The following is a 20996-nucleotide window of genomic DNA, read 5'->3' as shown; positions in this document are numbered from 1 at the left end:
CTGTAGGAGGGCTTGGCATCTTGGAAGAGGTTTTTCTTCCTGAGCCAGGCACCCTTGGTTGCCAGGGTTGGGGAGGGTCAGAGAAGTATTACCTGATTGGGGTTCAGGAAGGGAGTCCAGCTTAGTGAACGAAGAACTGGTGTGGGTGATGGCCTTGCCCAGAGTGTGTAATTGTAGAGGCTGGGCAGACAGACAATTAGTATCTCTTGGGGCTGACAGGCTGGAGGAGTGTTCCCAGGAGGCTGGAGACAGGGGAACCAAAGGGGAGGAAGGCTCTCTTCCCAGACAAAGAAAGAGGGGGTGACAAGAGGACCCAGGACCTGGCTGGAAGTTTCCTCTGGGTCAGGCTAGGATGAGGCTCTGTGACTGTGTCTTACAGGCCAGGCCTTTTACCTTTTTGGGTGAAAGGAAGAACATGCGGAGATAGAAAGAAGCAGAAATCCATCTGATGTTCCCTGAGCTTGCAACCCAGTGCCATATTGACTAGACTAGGCTTGGGGTGGAAGAGAGAGAGAGGGATGCCTCTCCATCAGGGTTGAGAAGACCCCTTTGTTGGTCCAGAAGGGCAGCTGTCCCAGACTGAGAGGAAGTGGTTTGGGGACTGTGTGTGCAGGAAGTGAAGGCCATGCCTCTACAGTGAACTCCCCTAGAGGAGGTGATAATGGAAGCCTTAGTAATGGGGAGGGGTGTAGTGGGAAGATTATAAGCTTTTTGAGAAGGGTGGCGCCTGCCCACCGTTTCCTGATGCTCTGCCAGGTGTTTCCTGGCTCATGTTCCCTCAGCCCCACCCCTTGGTGGAAATTCTGCTTTCCAGTAAACACAAGTACCCACTCATTGCCACCAGGAGAGCACTCAGGGCATCCATGGTCCCTAGGGTGGCTACCTTTGGAGCTGTGCCCCTCCTGTCCATATCTGGCCTCTTGTCTTTGTGCCCTTCCTTTCCCTGCAGGTCTTGGTTTTTATAAAGTGTCAGTCCCCCCATGTTATCCATGGCAGAGATATTGGGGGAGGTGGTGGTGAAGTCCCCGGTTTTTCAGGGACCTATTGAGGCAGTGAGAGCAGGGAGTTGGTGTAGAGTTAGTGGGGAAGGCTGGGGAGGGGCAAGATCGGAACTGGGGAGGAGTCTGAAAAGGGGAATGAAGGGTTACCCTCAGCTTCCTGACCTCACACATATGTCATCTTCTGCAGGGTCTCCCATGGGATTGCTGGGACCTTGCTGGGTGAGATGGCACTGTGTGCAAAAAAGCGCCCCCCAGGTAAGACAGTCAGGAGGTGGGGGTCAGGGGGAATCCCTGGGACCATCTGGAGTGGGTGTTTTTATGGCTCAGGGAGCACAGGGAGGAGGACGGACGACAGGTAATGTGTCTGAAGGAGGGTAGATTGCAGCCCCTATCCATCCTGGGGGAAGCCTTAGGAAACCATATTCTTCCCCTTGATTCTCTAAGCTGGTTTTTCCCCCAGGAGCGTGCTGAGGACTTGCCCTTCACCCCCAAACACATAGACTTTTATCTTGGGGCACCTGGAGCGCCTATTCTCTGTTTTGGGGAGTCCGGGGTGCTGTGTTCCCACCGTCACCCCTCTGTCCTCACACTTCATCTCCTCCCCTCATTTTTCCAACCATCCCGGTCCTTCTTGTTTTCCTGCGGGCGGGGGTGGGGGTGGGAGGCGGTGGGATGAAAGCGGTTGCCCTGGACAACGCTGGCAGTCCCCTCACCCGCATTGGCCGGGCTGAGGGAGGCGGGGCTCGGTGCTGGCTTTCGCCTACGCGGCGCGCTGGCAGGCGGCTGCCCCTGCAGTGGGGGAGCGGGTGGGGGCGGAGTCTGGGGCGTGCGCGCAGAGTCCCGGGCCACTCAGAGCGCGCCTGCGTCCGCGGGGGGCATCGGGGGCGGCGGCGCATCTGAGCGCGCGGCGTCGCCGGGTGCAGGCGACTGCGAGGATGGCCGGGGCTGCAGGTGGGGCGCGCGCCCGACGGCCAGGGCTCCCCTCTGAGCGGCCGCAGCGCCTGTGCCTCCCCGGGGGGCCGCCCCATCGGAGCCGCTGAGGCCGAGGACAGACCGACAGACAGCCCGCCCTTCCCCCCGCTCAAACTGGGATCATGACGGTCCCCAAGGAGATGCCCGAGAAGTGGGCCCGGGCCGGGGCGCCCCCCTCCTGGAGCCGAAAGAAGCCCTCCTGGGGGACAGGTAACGGGAGGCAGCTACTGGCAACTCTCCTGAGCCCTTAGTTTCCCCTCTCCCACCCTCCCATTCGCTTGTCTCAGGCCTCCCCCCAGCGTTCCCATATCCTCTGCAGACCCAGAGATCCTGGCTCCGAAGGGTCTGGTCTCTACCTCTCCTTTTGCATGCTCGTTGTTGACTGCGCAGGCGACTCAGCCTGACGGGTCCCCTTTGGGGAAGTTTTGGGAGTAAAGTGACCAGGCAGGGAGGGAGCACTCTGGGTAGGCAGAGGATGCTGTGGTCTGAGGTTTTGCTACTGCAGTGTGCTCTGCAGGGTGCTGGGGAGAGTCAGGGAAGGCATCTGGAATGCTGCTTTATACTCCAGGACAGGTTTGTCATGATGTTTACTGCCTAACCAGGGTACCCCGTTTTTCAGCCTGTGGTCTTGACCACGGGAGATGGGCTGGAGAACCCTTCTAGGACCCTTCCTAGGACACTTCTATGTTCTGGGACCTGAACTTGGTGCCTGCAGTCCAAGATCTGTGGGTGTTCAGAATAGGTGTAGTTCATTAGTCACTTGGTTAGTGACAGATGTGTTGTTTTAGGGGAAATTCATGCAGACAGCACAAGAAAGGTTACGGTGAGAGAGCAACTGCTTCAACTACGTCCCGTTCTTCCCTCTTTCATCTCTGTCTCAGTCTGCATGACCCATATCCCTGACCACCCCCTCTCCTACTTGAAGACGAGCTTTGAAATAAGATGATGTCATCGTGGGCCAGTCAGAAGCCGCTGCTGGTGACATGTGACAAGCAGAGGCGTCTGTAGGGGGGACTGCACGTGGGGCTGGGATGCTGCCGCAAAGCAGTTCCAGGGCACCGTGACCCTCCGTCTTGCCATCCACCCCACCCACTGGGTTAGGAGGAGGGCAGTACCAGGGCTGGAGCTGTGGGGGGTCCCGGGGCAAGGAAGCTTAGTGTCTTTAGCTGCTGTTCCCCTGGAGATTCCCAGGACCGTTAATTCCTACAGCATTAATTAAAGGGATGGGGGCAAGAAACCGAGTGCCCCCAGTGGGAGATCTTGACAGTTGTTGGTGAGGGAAGGAGAAGGGCATTCTGTCCTGTGAGTGTCACACCAGAACCCAGTGGTCAGGCTGGTGGTGAGAGGTGGACTAGAGGGAAGAATTCAGTGACACCTCAGGTATGCCACTAAACTCCTTAAAACTGTGTGCCGTGGAAGGAGCCAGGGGCCCTCAGTGGAAAACCCACAGAGTGGGGTGGGCCTGACAAGGTGTTGGGCGAGGCCTCAGTCTGCTCCTGACCACAGCATCATTCTCTTGCAGAAGAAGAAAGGAGGGCACGGGCCAATGACCGAGAATACAATGAGAAATTCCAGTATGCGGTGAGCGGCCCCAGACCACCTGTGCCCTCTTCCTGAGTCGGGAAGGTGGGACAGGTGCATCCTGTCCGTCCCGGGGAGGGGTGGAGGGCTGACTGCTGGGAGGGTGCTTGGAGGAGGGGAAGGCAGCCTCCTTGCCACTTTTCATCTGCTGCTCTGCTGAATTTTTCATGCCCTGACCTGTCAGTGAAGCAGGATCCCATGAGACCGTTGACCCCATGAGACTCTCTTCTCTCCTCCTCTTTCCGCCTCTTATACCTCCTGGCTTTTGGGGACAGAGGTTTGGAAAGTGTAGGTGCAGGGGGCAGCCTCAGTTTGGTTCTGGGTTGGCATTGGAAGGCGCCTCATGATCTTCTCTTCCCCCTGCCACAGAGTAACTGCATCAAGACCTCCAAGTACAATATTCTCACCTTCCTGCCTGTCAACCTCTTTGAGCAGTTCCAGGAAGTTGCCAATACCTACTTCCTGTTCCTTCTCATTCTGCAGGTATGTGACCTCTGGTAAAATTAAACCCTTTGCAACTAACTCACAAAGCCAACTAAAGTCAAGGAAGAGAAAGGTTTGGGGGAACTGAGGACAGGACCTCAGAGGCATGCACTCTCTGTCCTTTTTTTTCAGTTGATCCCACAGATCTCTTCCCTGTCCTGGTTCACCACCATTGTGCCTTTGGTTCTTGTCCTCACCATCACAGCTGTTAAAGATGCCACTGATGACTATGTGAGTTGTTTTCCTTCTTATACCGTTCCCCCACCCCCCAGCCCCCTGGCCCTACAACTCACCCTCCTCCACTCAGCAAAATTCCTAGGTGACCTTACCATCCTTTACTTGGTCCACTAGGTCTATGATATCTTGGCTGAGAGTAGGGTTGGGGAGTCAGGGAGGGAGTAGACCTGTGAATAGGTGTATACCATGGTACCCAGCATGTTCTGCATCCCACTGATCATCTAAGTCCCTTGGAGCGGGAGAAAGTGGCTTACCTTGCTTTCCTCTCTTCAGTTCCGCCACAAGAGTGATAACCAAGTGAATAACCGTCAGTCTCAGGTGCTGATCAATGGAATGTGAGTGCTTGTTGAAGACTGAGGGCCTTGGAAAGGAAAGGGGTCCCCTGGGAACTTCTCTAACTACTGATGGCCTTTTCTCTATCTTCTCATTGCCTCAGCCTCCAACAGGAGCAGTGGATGAATGTCTGTGTTGGTGATATTATCAAGCTAGAAAACAACCAGTTCGTGGCGGTAAGGGACCAAGTGCCCCTCTAGGCCTACAGGCCTCTCCCCCCCTTTTTTTTTTTTTGGCAGAAAGGAATGAGTCTTTCCTGTTGATGATTGCCTCTTAAACACTCATGGGAGGAAACTTTCTTGAGTGGGAAGCTTCTCTGCCATAGTAATATGCCTCCTTTCTAGCCGTTCATGTGCTTGGGACTAAGCAGACCAAGAGTGCTTAGCGGAAGGAGGGATCATCAGAGAGTCCATCGGGGTGGAGGTTTGGGTCTTCGGCCTTCTCATTAGGTTTTCTTTCTAGGCGGATCTCCTCCTTCTTTCCAGCAGCGAGCCCCATGGGCTGTGTTACATAGAGACAGCAGAACTTGACGGGTGAGTTGCATGCTCAGTGTCTCCTTCTTCCTCCTGTGGGCTAGCAGGCTTGTTTTTGAAAGTGGTCCCCAGGTCTGGAGTGTGTACCTTTTGGAACATCGCTGGGTAAGAAAGGCTTTGGGTGTATAGAAGTATTACCTACCCAGTAATGCCTGGGGGTGGTGATGCTCCACGGTCCCCAGGTAGAATCTAAAGGAAAGGAAGGGAATCAGGACTCAGGGACACTCTCCTTCCAGAGAGACCAACATGAAAGTGCGGCAGGCGATTCCAGTCACCTCGGAATTGGGAGACATCAGTAAGCTTGCCAAGTTTGATGGTAAGTAGTGTTGGAGAAGCAGCTTTCAGGCAGAGGAAATGTCTTGGGTTTGGGGATCTAAATTGTCCCTTCTCTTTTTGGCTTCTTTTTGCTGTGACTATGAAGCTCCCTGGACTTTTTTGGGAGGTTGGGGGGTGGGCTGAGGGGGTCAGGAATGCTGGGGGGCTATCACTTAACTTTTGAATTGATGGTCATTTCAAGAGCTCATGGCTGCTAGCTGCCTCTTTGCTGTACATGTTGAGAGAAATTCAGCTTATTCTTATTTCTTATACATGCTTCTTCTAACAAGACAAACTATGTAGCATATAAAAGAGAAAGCTCTCCTGCCCTCCAACTCTAGCCTCCTCAGGGTCGTCAGGTTAAGTGGCAGTTTAGTGTGTATTCATCCACACTTTTCTCTCTGTTTATACAGACATGTGAGCATAAATCAGTGGGATCGTACTGTACTGAAATCTCTTCAACCAGCATTTCTGTACCTCTTAAATTCATCATAAGTATCTTATCACATCTCTGTGTAAAGAAATTTACACCATTTTTCATAACTATATAATGTTTCATATAATTGATGCTTTATAATTTATTCAGCTCTCCCCTGACTGTGTGGTTGTTTCCAGTCTTTTGCTATTCAAATAATGCTTCAATAAAATTCTTGTAAGCTATGCTATCATTTCTGTAGAACGAGTCCCCCAAGTGGGATTACTGGGTCCGAGGGTATGTGTGCTTTTAATAGGAATTCATGCTGCCTCCTTCCTTCTCCAGGAAGTTGCATCAGTTCATACCCCCACCAGCGGTGTGCGAATAGGCCCACATCCTAACCTCCTCTCACCGCAGCTGGTTTTTTCTATGCTGTTGTCTCGTGGTCAGGCTACAGACCACACCTCGAGCAGGTGCACTCCTGTCTTCCCTTCAGGTGAAGTGATCTGCGAACCTCCCAACAACAAGCTGGACAAATTCAGCGGAACCCTCTACTGGAAGGAGAATAAGTTCCCCCTGAGCAACCAGAACATGCTGCTACGGGGCTGTGTGCTGCGAAACACCGAGTGGTGCTTCGGGCTGGTCATCTTTGCAGGTGAGCCTTCTCGGGCCCAAAGAGAGAAGGGCGAGAGTGGTGCCTTTGCTGGCCTTCAGGAACGTGGGAAGAGACTTCAGTGGGTCCTGGAACCAAGCCTCTCATCCAGCCAGTGTCTCTCTTCCACTCTGATGTCCTATAGACTGGATACCTGGGCAGAAGCCTAGAGGCAGATTTGTTGTTTGGCTTTCCCAGCCCTTCCCATGCCTTTCTAGGTCCTGACACTAAGCTGATGCAGAACAGTGGCAGGACAAAATTCAAGAGAACAAGTATTGATCGCCTAATGAACACACTGGTGCTCTGGGTAAGGCTTCCCACAAACGGTTCCTGCCTCTGCCCTTCTGGTTGTCCTTGGGCGGGTTCCGTTACTCCCATCTCTCCTCCCTGGTCAGTAGTCAGTCTTCAGGTTTTAGCTTTAAAGCCACTGGCAGGTCAACCACTCAAAGGCAGTGTTTATTTCAGGCTCCTTTTGGATTTGGCAGATGTTATTTAAAAAACCTTTGGAACATGTATGAACCAACAACTTAAAGTTAAAACAAATCTTCTGTTCTCTGGATTCCAGTTATGATGGTGACTTAGTTTAGCATGTGACTTTCTGTTTGCTTTTGCCAGGGACAAGGCGGCCTTCATGGGGATGGAGTGGGAATTAAAAGAAAAATTTCCATTTGGATGATGGAGAACAGGGTCTTTTCCCCTGACTTCCAAGAGCAAAGGATCCCAAGGGAAAAGTTTCTGTTTTAGTTGTTGGCAGTTCCTGAATCCTTCTCTTGTTTTGCTAGAAACCTGAGCTCCTTGTCGAGCTCCGCTCCCCTTCTTGAGCCCTCACAGCCTGCTGCCTGCCCCCGACATGCCAGCTTGACATGCCAGCTTGCGAAAGCTGGGGCCAGCCTCCTGTGAGACAGTTTCCTCCCCGGCCTTAAAGGGTTTGCAGAAACCGAGTCTGAGAGGCTATCAAGCCGAGACTCTTATCGCCCCCTGGTGGTCTTTGGGCATCAGGATGGTTTCTGCTTTGCTTCAAAGCATCTGGAGTGGAGGCAGCTTTGAAGATGTCTGAAATCACGCAGTGGTCTCAATTTTTTTCTTTTAACCATGAAAGCTTTCTTATGATTTTTCTTCAAGCTTTGCAGGTTTTTTGACTATTAAGAAGTCTACATTTATGAAGACACAATTTGTGTCCCTGGTTAAGAATTTTTTTTGGTTGGGAAATTCCTGGTGATCCAGTGGTCAGGACTCCACAGTTCCACTGCAGGGGGCAGGAAACTAAGGTCCCACGTGCCACGTGGTATGGCAAAAAAAATTTTTTTTTAATTTTTGGCAATCTGTATAAGATAATTAACATTACAGAAACGTGGTATTTTTGTTGGCTTGTAGAGACTTAGCTCTGGTAAATGGGTGATTTCCAGTAGACTTTTTTGGTATGTTGAAAGTAGCTTACCTCGACCCTTACCATCTTTGAGGTCTCCTGAGGGTTCTAGAATATCAGAGTGGAAACTACACCACCACCCTTTCAGCTTCCTCAGAAAACAGTTGAGAAAAGCATTGCGAGAGAAGGCCACGTGCTGGTTGGTGGCAGACTAGAACCTACCACCAGTTCTGGGTGCTTCCCACTAGAGCGTGTGACCATTTTAAAGATACCTGAGCCTTTGAAGGCTCCGGGTACTGGTGGTAACCTTCAAGGATTCACTTGGTTTTGAGGACTTCCTAAGGGCTTCCTTGGTTTTGCAGCTTAGCCTCTGCTTTTCATTCCTCTGTAGATTTTTGGATTCCTGGTCTGCATGGGGGTGATCCTGGCCATTGGCAATGCCATCTGGGAACATGAGGTGGGGACACGCTTCCAGGTCTACCTGCCCTGGGATGAGGCGGTGGACAGTGCCTTCTTCTCTGGCTTCCTCTCCTTCTGGTCCTACATCATCATCCTCAACACCGTCGTGCCCATATCGCTCTATGTCAGGTATGCTGTCTCTCTGCCCTGGGAGCTCAGGTGGTCCCTTGGCAGACTTCTCTCTTCTGTGAAGGTGAAATCCTCGAGGGGGAATTTGGGGTCCTCTCCTTCCTGTGCTGTGAACATTTTATGTTATCTGTTTATCTTCATGGGAAAAGCAGACTTCACTGCAGTTTCTTGGCACTTTGGATTGTAGTAGAACAAAAATCATGTTGATTTATATAGAACATACTTATCGCATGCGGACTGTGCAAAGAAGCAGGCTAGGTGCGGTGGCACAAAGGTGTATTAGGAATGGATTTCCTTCCCTCCGGGAGCTTTAGTCTAGTAAAGGGAGCTAAATCTAAGTACATTATAAAACAAAATGGGAACTAGTGCTGTTAACAGTCATCCTACCTTCAGTGTTATGCTTATGTGTGAAGCAAGGGGACACAGTTGATGCATAGCATAGCCTCTGCCTTCAAAAGCAGCAGACTGGTGCAGGCGGAGAGGTGCAGACAGTGTAAGACACCAGTGCATCCCACTGAGATACCCCAGAGGCACAGAGTGCCATGAAGATTGGAAGAGCATTACTCCCCATGCAGTTAATCAGGGAGAACATCTCTGAAGAGGTGGCTGTTGAACAGAACTTTGAGTGGTGGCAGGGAGGGGTGAAAGTGAGCCTGGAGGAGAGGGCTGGACACAAAGGCATGAAGATAGGGACCTCGGAATGGTTGGTCCTGGGACAGTTCGGCAGGGGCATGGACCCTGAGTGGGGGCCTGTGAGACAGAGAGCTGGGAACATAAGCATGTTCCCTGTTGTGAAGGATCTTGCATCTTTGCCAGTGGACATTCACTCAGTAAACCACTAGAAGATTCTTCAAAAAAAATCTAAAGAATGCTTTAGGAAATGTTGGCTGGCAGTGGCATATAGCATAAATAGGAGTAAAAGGACGTCTAGGGTATTTTTGGGAAAGAAAATGTTAACAGGGAGTAAAGAGAGGAAGGGGGAATGCTGGAGGAAGAAAGAATGGCAAAAAGAGAGGAGATCTGTTTGTATTTAGTGCCTTGCACTTGAGACAAGAGAACCTGTGACTTTTTTAATTTATCAAATTGTGTACTTTATTGTAATTTTTTTGGCCGTGCAGCTTGTGGCATCTTAGTTCCCCGTCCGGGGATCAAACCCCAGCCCTCAACGGTGAAAGCTCAGAGTCCTAACCACTGAAGCACCAGGATTCCCAACCTGTGGATATTGTTGAGGATTTTAGAGGGATGCTCAGAACTCTTTCCTTATGTTTTTTCTTGTTCACACAGATTCCCCAGGTAGTCTCCTTGGATCTCCCACTCGCCCCCGAGTCCTAGTGCTGCTGACAGTGGGCAGGAGATAAGGAATCTCTGTGCTGAGGGTGGACAGTGGGGTTTCTGTGAAGTATTAGGAGGAGACTCAGAAGGCTTTGGGTTTAGTCCTGCCCGCTCAGTAGCCACGTGACCTCAGGCAAATCCACAGTCACTTAGGGCCTTGGTTTTCTCACGTAAAATGGAACAAGTTCCATCCTCTTCATAGGAACATCTTGGTATAACATAATAGATTGGAAAATACATTTTAAAAATTAAAATGTAATTTCATTTTTACTGGGACTTCCCTGGTGGTCCAGTGGTTAAAACCCAGTGCTTCCAGTCCAGGGGGCACAGGTTTGATCTCTGGTCATTTGGGAAACTAAGATCCCACATGCTGAGTGACGTCAAAAAACTATTAAAAAAAATATTAAATTACTGTACAAATACCGGGTGGTAGCATGTCCATCATTATCCGCGACTCTGGTTCTTTGTTGCTATTTAAATCTTTTCTTGTTTCCAATCTGAATTTTTTTCCATCTTTGGACTTTGCTGTCTGTGTTTTGTATCCAAGTTCATGCGAAGCCCATGGTAGCTGCCTGAGAAAGTTTCTAAGTCTCCTCAGGTTACAGTGTGTGTATTTGGGGAGGAGGGCAGGGAGGGGACGCTTGATCAGCTGAGTGGGGCACAGGCCACGAAGGCATTTCTAGCTGGCTCGTTTTTGGCCTGGTAAGGGGATCCTGACAGCAGCCCCAGTCAGGTGGGAAGCAGGGTTCCAGATGTGGCCCCATTGCTTGGCTGGCAGGACCCAGACATGGGGCCGTTTCTGAAATGCTGACAGTCCAGATCCCGAAGGCATTGCCTCATAAAGAGGATGACATGAACCAACCTTAGGAGAGCCCCGCGCTGGTGTAGATTAGGGTTGTTCCTGGGACTCTTGAGGCCCCATTCCCTTCTGGAGTCAGCATCTCAGTCTGCCCCGCGTGCTCCCTGAGCGCCCCAAGTTGGCTTGTGCAGCTCAGAGCCGGGCAGCTTGGGCTCGGGCAGTGAGGCGGGGGCTCCGGGGCTGCCTCGGCTTCCTCTCCCTGCAGGGCGTCTGTGATGCTGTGGCCTGCACAGCACCCTCATTATTTCTCTCTCTTTTTTTTCTCCTTCTTCCCTCTTGCACTTTCTCTTGTTTTCTCTGCATGGTTTCTGTATTATTAGCCCAGAGGTAAGAACTGGTCGAGTGCTTTGTCCGCAGCCCCTCCTCCTCTGCCTGTGCCGTCTGTCCCGCCTGCCCAGGCCCTTTGCACCTTTTTGTCTGGAGGGCATCAGAGGGTCGGGGGTCGGGGACCCCCTTTGCCGGCCGGGCGTGGCAGGCTCCACCTTCAGGCTCTCCTTGCCACCCTCCCCCGCCCAGATGTCCTCTCCGCTCTGTTCTCGTCTCTACCCAGGTAGAGGGCCTGCAGCGAAGGCCTGTGGGGGTGGGGCCCTGCTCGCCTTCCTGCCCTCAGCCTCACCTCCTGTCCCCTGTGCAGTGTGGAGGTCATCCGCCTGGGCCACAGCTACTTCATCAACTGGGACAAGAAGATGTTCTGCATGAAGAAGCGGACACCCGCCGAGGCCCGCACCACCACCCTGAACGAGGAGCTGGGCCAGGTGGAGTACATCTTCTCCGACAAGACGGGCACCCTCACCCAGAACATCATGGTCTTCAACAAGTGCTCCATCAACGGCCGCAGCTACGGTATGGCCACGCCACCCGGGACGAGGGCTGGAAGGCCCGGGCTGCCGGGGCTCCCACACTGGTCTCGACATCTGGGCTTTACTTCTTTCCTACTGGGGTCTGTGGGGCCTTGAGAGGGTCTGCTCTGCGCCTAGATCAGGAGGCAGACCCTGACGGTGCTCCCTCCTCTCCTCTGCTGGTGCCCGCACCGCCTCTCAGCTCTAGGCAGAGGGGCCGCTCCTTGGCTGTTTGAACAGAAGCCCAGGATGCTGGCCGCTGGGCACCCCGGGCCAGGTGGGACCTTTTCAGCCCTGGTGGAGTGCTAGCCTCTCCCCGTGTTGCTGTCCAGGGCCCCTGTGAGTCTCTGGAAGGTGACCATGGCCTTCCCAGTGTGGCCCCACTGCAGTGGCCTAGTGGCTGAGCTGCTGGGATGGCTTGGGGACAGGGTGCGTGGGATCTTTTATGCCAGGTGAGCCCCTCTCCTAACTGCTTTCTATACTAACCCAGGCTTGGAGGCCAGCGTGTGAGGCTTTGTCTATTGTGCAGGCCTAAGAACGAAGGGGCCTGGAGCCCCGGGGGCCTGGGTGTGGCATTGGAGCTGCCCTGTGGGGAGAGCTGGAAGGGGGATGGGAATGGGGAGCCGAGAGTGTCATGGCTTTGAGTCTTGGCGTTCTGAGGACCCAGGGTGCCTGTGCCTCCTGTCTTTTTAGTCAGCCGTGTTGAATCTGGGTGACGTTCATTCAGCCACAAGGGTCACGGGTCCCAGGTGCCTGTGGGGTTGTGTGCTGGCGGCTCCTCCCCCTGCTCTGACACTGCTCCTTCTTCTATCCTGGCCATGTGTAGGTGACGTGTTCGATGTCCTGGGACACAAAGCTGAATTGGGAGAGGTAAGGTCCAGCCTCCATACTGGTTCTCGGTGCTAGTTAAACACAGGGTGCCTGGCCAGGGTTGGCATAGTCAGAGGTGATGTGTTTTCTGGCTAGGGTATGGAAGCTTCTTGGAGGAGATGGGTGTGTTAAGGAAGACTTGGTGGCACAGGTGGGAATCTTGAGGTTAGCAGTGGACAGGATCCTGGTGGGGACCACCCCGCCCCTCCCCAGGAAGCAGCCTGGGGACCCACCCTTTCCTGATCATCCTCTTACCTGCTCCAGAGGCCTGAACCCGTCGACTTCTCCTTTAATCCTCTGGCTGACAAGAAGTTCTTATTTTGGGACCCCACTCTCTTGGAGGCTGTCAAGATGGGGGACCCCCACACCCACGAGTTCTTCCGCCTTCTCTCCCTGTGTCACACCGTCATGTCAGAAGAGAAGAGCGAAGGTGAGCCAAGGTGCTGGCCTGCACTTCCCCTACCCGACTTGGACTCTCAGGCTTGCGCTGTGCTCTGCCTGTGGCCTGGCCACCTGGGGTTTCCTGGGCAGAAACAGGCAGCTGGTGGCTGAGAGTGGGGCCACTGAAACCACGTGTGTTCCTTCTCTGCGCCCAGGGGAGCTCTACTACAAAGCCCAGTCGCCGGATGAGGGAGCCTTGGTCACCGCAGCCAGAAACTTTGGTTTCGTATTCCGCTCTCGTACCCCCAAAACCATCACTGTCCACGAGATGGGCACTGCCATCACCTACCAGCTGCTGGCCATCCTGGACTTCAACAACATCCGCAAACGGATGTCAGTCATAGGTAAGGCTGGGATCGGGCTGCCGGGGGCATTCGGGGGCAGCATGCAGGCCTGGGATGGGTGAGGTGTACTGGGTGACCTTGGTGTGTTGCAATTCAGAGGCTTTACCTATCTGAATATCCCATTCTTTTCCTGGGACATTTTCCCCCTGCCCCACTGACAGTGCGGAATCCGGAGGGGAAGATAAGACTATACTGCAAAGGGGCTGACACCATCTTGCTTGACAGACTCCATCATTCTACCCAAGAGCTGCTCAACACCACCACTGACCATCTGAATGTAGGCATGAGGAAGGGGGGCCCTGTGGTTCTGCTGCTCTCGGTGTGGTGGTGGGAGACTGGGGGCCGACTCTCTTGACTTCTTCCTCCTTCAGGAGTATGCAGGTGAAGGGCTGAGAACCCTGGTCCTGGCCTACAAGGATCTGGATGAAGAATACTATGAGGAGTGGGCCGGGAGACGGCTCCAAGCCAGCCTGGCCCAGGACAGCCGGGAGGACCGGCTGGCCAGCGTCTACGAGGAGGTTGAGAGCGACATGATGGTATGTATGGTCTGCAGACTGGGCCAAGGGTGGGTGAGGAGGGCCTGGGCCTGGACTCTTGTGCCAGGAACCCTTGTGGTTATTTTCAGCTGCTGGGTGCCACAGCCATTGAGGACAAGCTTCAGCAAGGGGTTCCGGAGACCATTGCCCTCCTAACGCTGGCCAACATCAAGATCTGGGTGCTGACTGGAGACAAGCAAGGTGAGAGGCCTGTAGGGCAGAGGAGACTGCATCTGGATACAGCCCCATGGGGTTCTGGCAAGCCTAGAACACCGGACTGGCAAGTGCACTGGCTTTGTCAGGGGCCCGTCCAGAGCGCCTGCACTTTCTTTCGGTAGAGACAGCCGTGAACATTGGCTATTCCTGCAAGATGCTGACGGATGACATGACAGAGGTGTTCATCGTCACTGGCCACACAGTCCTGGAAGTGCGAGAGGAGCTCAGGTAAACAGACCTAGATGCTCTGCACCATACCTGGGGGTCACGCACAGGTTTGCTGATTGGGCTTGAATCCTGCTGTCCTGGCCGACCATGGTCTCATTTTCCCTTCACAGGAAAGCCCGGGAGAAGATGATGGATTCGTCCCGGGCTGTGAGCAATGGCTTCACCTACCAGGAGAAGCTTTCTTCTGCCAGGCTCACCTCTGTCCTGGAAGCTGTGGCTGGGGAGTATGCCCTGGTTATCAATGGGCACAGCCTGGTGAGTGTCGCCACCCTTCACTTGGGCAGGATCTTTTCAGCGAGCGGCTATTATATCTTACCTTGTTCCCATTCCCTGGACTTCACAGGGGCTGTGGTCTTAAAGGAATTGACCCCCAGGCCTCTCCTGGAGCAGATGGAGTTTGCTCAGTGCTATCTGTGTTCCAGGCCCATGCGTTAGAGGCAGACATGGAGCTGGAGTTTCTGGAGACAGCCTGTGCCTGCAAAGCTGTCATCTGCTGCCGGGTGACTCCCTTGCAGAAGGCACAGGTGGTGGAACTGGTTAAGAAGTACAAGAAGGCTGTGACCCTGGCCATCGGGGATGGAGCCAACGACGTCAGCATGATCAAAAGTGAGTGTGGACTGTGCAGATGTGGCGGCTGGGCTCTCAGGCAGGGAGAGAGACCCAGGGAGGAGTGATGACGGAAGGGGCGGATCAGCACCTTGTGGGAATCTGAAGTGTGTGGCCGTCTTCATCTTCTTGTCGTCTCTCGTCTCTGCAGCAGCTCACATTGGCGTGGGCATCAGTGGGCAGGAAGGGATCCAGGCGGTGCTGGCCTCCGACTACTCCTTCTCCCAGTTCAAGTTCCTGCAGCGCCTTCTGCTGGTGCATGGACGCTGGTCTTACCTGCGCATGTGCAAGTTCCTCTGCTATTTCTTCTACAAGAATTTTGCTTTCACCATGGTCCACTTCTGGTTTGGCTTCTTCTGCGGCTTCTCAGCCCAGGTAACGAGTTCCCCAGTCTCATGGCATGCCTGTCCTTAAGCTCCTTAAGGACAGAGATTGTGTCTGTCCTGTTCATTGCTTGGTTCCCTTAGGATCTAGTTGTTGTCTCATGCATGCGTTAAAAAAAAAAAGACTTGTTGAAGGAGTGGAGAGCAAGTTCCAGAAAATTCCTAGGCCTCCACCTGTGCCACGTTGGCTGTCTTCCTCCGCCTGATTTGTAGTGAAGAGAGACTGCGTGTTCACCCCTTTCTTGCTTCCTGTTCTCTTTCCAGACGGTCTATGACCAGTATTTCATCACCCTTTATAATATCGTGTACACCTCCCTCCCAGTCCTGGCTATGGGGGTCTTCGATCAGGTATGGGGGAGTTGGGTGACCAAGTGGGTTGGGAAGAGGGGCATTGCTGCGAGGGAGTCACGTGATAATGGTGGGCATGTGGCACTTGTGCCCACTGCCTGTGGTCCCTGGGAAGGCTGTTCCGTGAGCTGGGCAGTGTGTGGCTGACTGGGCCTCCCTCTCAGCCACGCCTGACCTAAACTCCCCTGGGTTGCTGGACAAAGATTGGCTTGGGGAAGTTGGCTTGAGGTTGAGTCTAGCTGCCAAAGAATTTAGAAAAAGGAGGCAGGGACAAAGTCTGCCCTTGTCCCCCTTGAGTTGGGCAGCTTCTGAGCCTCCTGTGCCGCTGGCCGTCTGCACACAGGACGTCCCAGAGCAGCGGAGCATGGAGTACCCTAAGCTATATGAGCCAGGCCAGCTGAATCTCCTCTTCAACAAGCGGGAGTTCTTCATTTGCATCGCCCAGGGCATCTACACGTCCGTGCTCATGTTCTTCATCCCCTATGGGGTGTTTGCTGAAGCCACCCGGGATGATGGCACCCAGCTAGCTGACTACCAGTCCTTTGCAGTCACCGTGGCCACTTCGCTGGTCATCGTGGTCAGTGTGCAGGTAGGAGGTGGTCCAGGAACTGCCCCCACTCCCAGAAAGAGTGAGCCTCCTCTCCCTGGGGTGCCCTGGGCACTACAGTTCTGTTCCTGGGAGGGGGACAGGGTTTGGGGGGATGTTCCTTCTGCCTGTGACGACTGCTTTTTGCAGATTGGACTAGATACTGGCTACTGGACAGCCATCAACCACTTCTTCATCTGGGGCAGCCTGGCGGTTTACTTTGCCATCCTCTTTGCCATGCACAGCAATGGGCTCTTCGACATGTTTCCAAACCAATTCCGGTTTGTGGGTGAGTCCCTCTGGCTTTCCCTTGAGTCAGTGAAGGATCACAGTCATTCTGGGACTAACAGGGAAGGTAGGCATTTATTCAACACTCCTTATGTGTCACGTGTTCTGGATGGTGCCATGGGGATCTAAGTGTATCTGACCCAGCCCCTGGCTTCTCTGAGAAGCACTGGTACAAGAAGAGGAACAGTGATACAGAAATCTTATTTGAGGGATTGCAGAGAGGTCATGAGTGGCAGAGGGGCTGGAGGAGTGGAGGAAATGAGGTTGGAAGGTAGGGCTGAGGCAGAGGGTTAAGGATGAAAATCAATCCAGATTTTTTACAGGTCAAGGCTAAGAACTTAGGGGTTTTTTTTACTTGTAATTTTTATTTATTTTTGGTTGTGCTGGGTCTTCGTTGCTGCTCATGGGCTTTCTCTAGCTGTAGAGAGTGGAGGCTACTCTCTAGTTGCAGTGCACTGGCTTCTCATTGTGGTGGCTTCTCTTGTTGCAGAGCACAGGCTCCCAGTCTCTTGAGCATAGGCTCAGTAGTTGGGGCACATGGGCTTAGTTGCTCCGAGGCATGTGGGATCTTCCTGGATCAGGGATCAAACCCATATCTCCTGCATTGGCAGGCAGATTCTTTACCACTGAGCCACCAGGGAAACCCAGAACTTTGGATTTTAGAAGGTTTTGAACAGGGAAGTGTCATAAACTGATTTATGTTTTTAAAGGCTTACTCTTACTGTTTTGTGGATGATAAAAAGTAGAGCACAGAGACTTCCCTGGTGGTCCAGTGGCTAAGACTCTGAGCTCCCAATATGGGGGGCTCGGGTTCTATCCCTGATCAAGAAACTAGATGCCACATGCCCCAACTAAGATTCGGCACAGCCAAAAAAATTAAAAAAAGAGGACAAAGGTGGAAACATGGGGAGACTAGCTAGGAGGCTGTATCAGTAACGTAGCAGGTGAGAATGATGGTGGCTTGGAGTAGAGTAAAAGTGGTGGAATCCCATAGGTATTTTGGAAATGGAGCTGACAGATTGGATGGGGGCCTGAGATGGTGGGGGTAGGAACCAGGTTGACTTCAGAGCTTTTACTTGGAGCAGCTTAGTGGATGGTAACGTCTTCTGAGCCAGGGAAGATGTGGAGCAAATTGGGAACAGAGGAAACAGTAGTTCACTTTCAGCTATGTGAAACAGATGAACAGAGATATCAGGTTAAGGCAGATAAAAAAAACAGGTCTGGGGACATCCCTGATGGTCCAGTGGTTAAGACTCCGAACTTCCACTGCAGGGGGTATGGATTCCATCTCTGGTTGGGGGACTAAGATCCTGTATGCTGTGCAGCACAGCCAGAAAAACCCCACAAAAAGAAAAGCAGATCTGAAGTCGTTTGGGGAGAGTGGAGCTGGAATCCAATTTGGAGATAAACATTTGGGGAGCAGAAAGAGAGGCCAGAGATGACTTAGTTTTGAGACTGGGAAAGTGGGGCTGCCAAAAAAAAGAAATGGGGAGCTCTAAGGGACTGCCCTTATGCCTGCTCTGTGACTCCCGAAGCCCCTGGCTCCTCTTTTCCCAGGTAATGCCCAGAACACCCTGGCCCAGCCGACTGTGTGGCTGACCATCGTGCTCACCACGGTCGTCTGCATCATGCCTGTGGTTGCCTTTCGGTTTCTCAGGCTGAACCTGAAGCCGGATCTCTCAGACACGGTGAGAGACCGGGCTGTCTGCTTTGGGGATCGGAGATGGTGCGTCCAAAAGCCCTCAGGCTTAAACACTGCTGCAGTTTCTGTTAAGTGTGTGGGTGGTGGTCCCTGTGCCATCTGGGAGGTTCCCGGGCCTGCCCAGTCCCCGGTGCTCTGGGTCCCTTCTCTGAGGTAGTGTCTGATGCTCGCTCGCTGACAAAGGCTCCTGCCCTCATGCTGCCCCGCTCCTACCAGGTCCGCTACACCCAGCTGGTGAGGAAGAAGCAGAAGGCCCAACACCGCTGCATGAGGCGGGTGGGCCGCACCGGGTCCCGGCGCTCTGGCTACGCCTTCTCCCACCAGGAGGGCTTTGGGGAACTCATCATGTCTGGCAAGAACATGCGGCTCAGCTCCCTGGCACTCTCCAGCTTCACCACCCGCTCCAGCTCCAGCTGGATTGAGAGCCTCCGCAGGAAGAAGAGTGACAGCGCCAGCAGCCCCAGCGGAGGGGCCGACAAGCCCCTCAAGGGGTGAAGGCCAGAAGGCAGACGCTCCGTGCCGGTGATAGATCAGCTCACACGGGGCTGGCCGGCCGCTGAGAGGACAGTGTCTGTCTCAGAGTTGCGGGTCCTCATTCCTTGCCTAGGTCCTCACCCCATCTCTCCTGGTAGACTCTGTCCTGCTGGTCCTGCTAGGAGCGGCTGGGGCATCCCCAGCCCAGGGCCCTCCGAGCAGCTGGGAGGGTGGAGGGGTGGGCCCCAAGGGCAGAGTGGGGCTGGGGCATTGGCCACCAGCCCCCAGTGGGGGCTCAGATGTGGACCCAAAAGCAGTAGAAAAACTGTGAGAGATTGTGTCTGTCCCTGCCCTGCCTGGGAGCATACAGGGAGACTATAATCTCTGTATTTTTTTATTCCCACTCCCCAGAGGGGCCCCAGAGCCCCTGTTCCTGAATTACACAAGAATGTATCATGCCGGGAAGCCAGAGACCTGCTGGGGCCCTGGGCCCCTCACAGTGTGTGTGTCTCTCCTTGATTTGTGTTTGTGTCCAGTTTGGTTTTGTCTTTTTTTTATTTGGCAAGTGGAGGAGGCCTTTATGTGACTTTTATGTTGTGTTGGTGTCTTAACTCTCTGGGGGAAGAGGAGGCCGGCACGCCCGGGTGCCCAGCCTGGCTGGAAGGGGAGTGGTTCGGGAGGAGCCCTCCAGCAGCTGGTGCCCTTGAGGAACCGAGAGGCTGACCCGGGAGGGGACTGCCCATCAGCCAGAGGGTGTTGGGAGAATATACAGGGGGTGTTTGGTCCCGTCTGCTTCCTCACCTTGAGAGTGAAGTACTGCCCCCTCCCCAACTCCCACCCTCCCCACACAGCTAACTCCTGGATTCCATAAGTCCTGCTGGTACTGGGCTGGAGCCTGGGAGAATGGCCCCGTTCTTCTCAGTGACCTAAAGCTGGGTGTGATAAGTAGTCCTGAAAACATTTTCTTTAATTTCAAATTTAGACCCAAGTTCATGGGCAGAGTCCATTCTGACTTTCCTTCTCCCCCCTCGTTGGTGGTTTCCGGCACCTGAGGTGGCCTGGAACGGGAAGCTGAGCACCGTAAGGTGAGGCTGAAGGGATGCCAACCTCTGCTGCTCCTTCTGGCAATAGGGGTCCCACCCACTCCAGGCCCGGCATCCGGCAGGAGGTGGTGGGGGACAGGCAGAGGAGATGGCTGCTCAATGCCTGGCTTGGTCTGGACAGCAGAGCCTCAGCTCATCAGTCCTTGCTCTCCATAATCCACACCTAGGAAGCTCTTCCCCAAGTTAGGTGTCTCTCAAGTTAGTTGCTACCAAATCAACCTTGGGCAGAACTTTTTCCTTGTCTTTGGTAGTGGAGGGGGTTACTCAGGAATGGTGTGGAGCTGGGAGTGAGGTATGTGGTAGTCCCATGGGAATTGGAGGTGTTATGGTGAGGTGGGTGGGGTGGGCAGGGGATGGGGGTGGGGAAAGCTTGACAGGGAAATTCCTTTTGGCCACACGGTTTACAAATTCAACATCTTGTCTGTTTGTGTGTCTCTCAAGGTGAGAGTCTGATTTTTATACCAAAGAGGAAATGATTTTTTTTCATATTTGGTTTGTCTATATTATATAAATATAAATATATATATATATACAGTTATATATATTATTTTTTTGGTTCTCTCTCATTTTTTAGGGAGGGAGGAAAGTACCAAGTTGCATTGAGCTGTAATTAAGGAACATTCTGTATAATTTATGACACATTTCTATACTTGCAAAAATTATATCATTTTATGGATATAAGAGAAAAATGCCTTTTTATAAAATTGTGATTTCTGAAAAGTGTGTGATTTGTCTCTTTTCTGATGCTTTACCAAGATTGGTGGTAAAAGTGAAGACAGAAAACTGTTTTCTTACGGAATTGGCTGGGCAGATTTGGACCGAAGTGAAGAAAACGGAATCTGACTGGCAGGGTAGAGCCCCTCCTCCATTTGCACACCTCTAGGGATCAGAGTTTCAGCTGGAAGTTGGGGCAACGGGCGGGACCGAGGCAGGTCACAGGGACTTTGTGTTCAGCTGATGGCTGGGTACTTAGGACCTTGACTGTTTGCTTTTCCAAACAGAAGCCAAACTCTCATTCCTAACACACACCAGAAAGGCGGGTACGCATAAGGAAAAGTACTGAGTCAATATTTTTTTTTACTCCCACCCCATGCCTTTCCCATTGGCACAGGCTTCATAGCCTCCCATCTTTCTGGCTTTTCACGGAAGTAAATATTAATGAGCCTAAATATTAGAGATGAAGACTGCAGGAATTGAAGGTTAGCAGATAAGGTGAGCTTTCCTCCAGGGAGGGAGATGGGTGAGGGACCCAGGGAGCTCGAGGCCTGTGCTGGACTCTGATGCCCATCAACACCTGCCCCAACCTTTCCTCTTCTGACCTAACCAGGCTTCTCTGTTGTGACAATCCTCTTCCTCCTCTTCTTC

At 52.9% G+C, this 20996-nt stretch overlaps 1 protein-coding gene across 1 annotated transcript; it reads left to right on the top strand.

The window, feature by feature from the left end:
* Positions 1-1762: 1762 nt before the first annotated feature.
* Positions 1763-20351, top strand: ATP8B2 (ATPase phospholipid transporting 8B2). The gene is made up of 28 exons (XM_081494672.1): positions 1763-2183; positions 3496-3554; positions 3924-4037; positions 4170-4268; positions 4548-4609; positions 4711-4783; positions 5070-5140; positions 5377-5456; positions 6367-6525; positions 6741-6829; positions 8280-8476; positions 11302-11510; positions 12333-12376; positions 12641-12806; positions 12973-13161; positions 13323-13438; positions 13533-13697; positions 13787-13898; positions 14036-14141; positions 14252-14396; positions 14564-14747; positions 14899-15122; positions 15395-15478; positions 15822-16067; positions 16215-16353; positions 17910-18040; positions 18271-19613; positions 20206-20351. The coding sequence occupies exons 1-27, from the start codon at positions 2096-2098 to the stop codon at positions 18547-18549; spliced, it is 3630 nt and encodes a 1209-aa protein (XP_081350798.1). The 5' UTR covers positions 1763-2095; the 3' UTR covers positions 18550-19613; positions 20206-20351.
* Positions 20352-20996: the final 645 nt, after the last annotated feature.

The sequence above is a fragment of the Giraffa tippelskirchi genome, chromosome 5 (assembly GCF_054371585.1).
Source record: "Giraffa tippelskirchi isolate mGirTip1 chromosome 5, T2T-mGirTip1v1.2.pri, whole genome shotgun sequence".
NCBI lineage: Eukaryota > Metazoa > Chordata > Mammalia > Artiodactyla > Giraffidae > Giraffa > Giraffa tippelskirchi.
The sequence above is the reverse complement of the archived record's forward strand: the minus strand, read 5'-3'. Positions and strand labels throughout refer to the sequence as shown.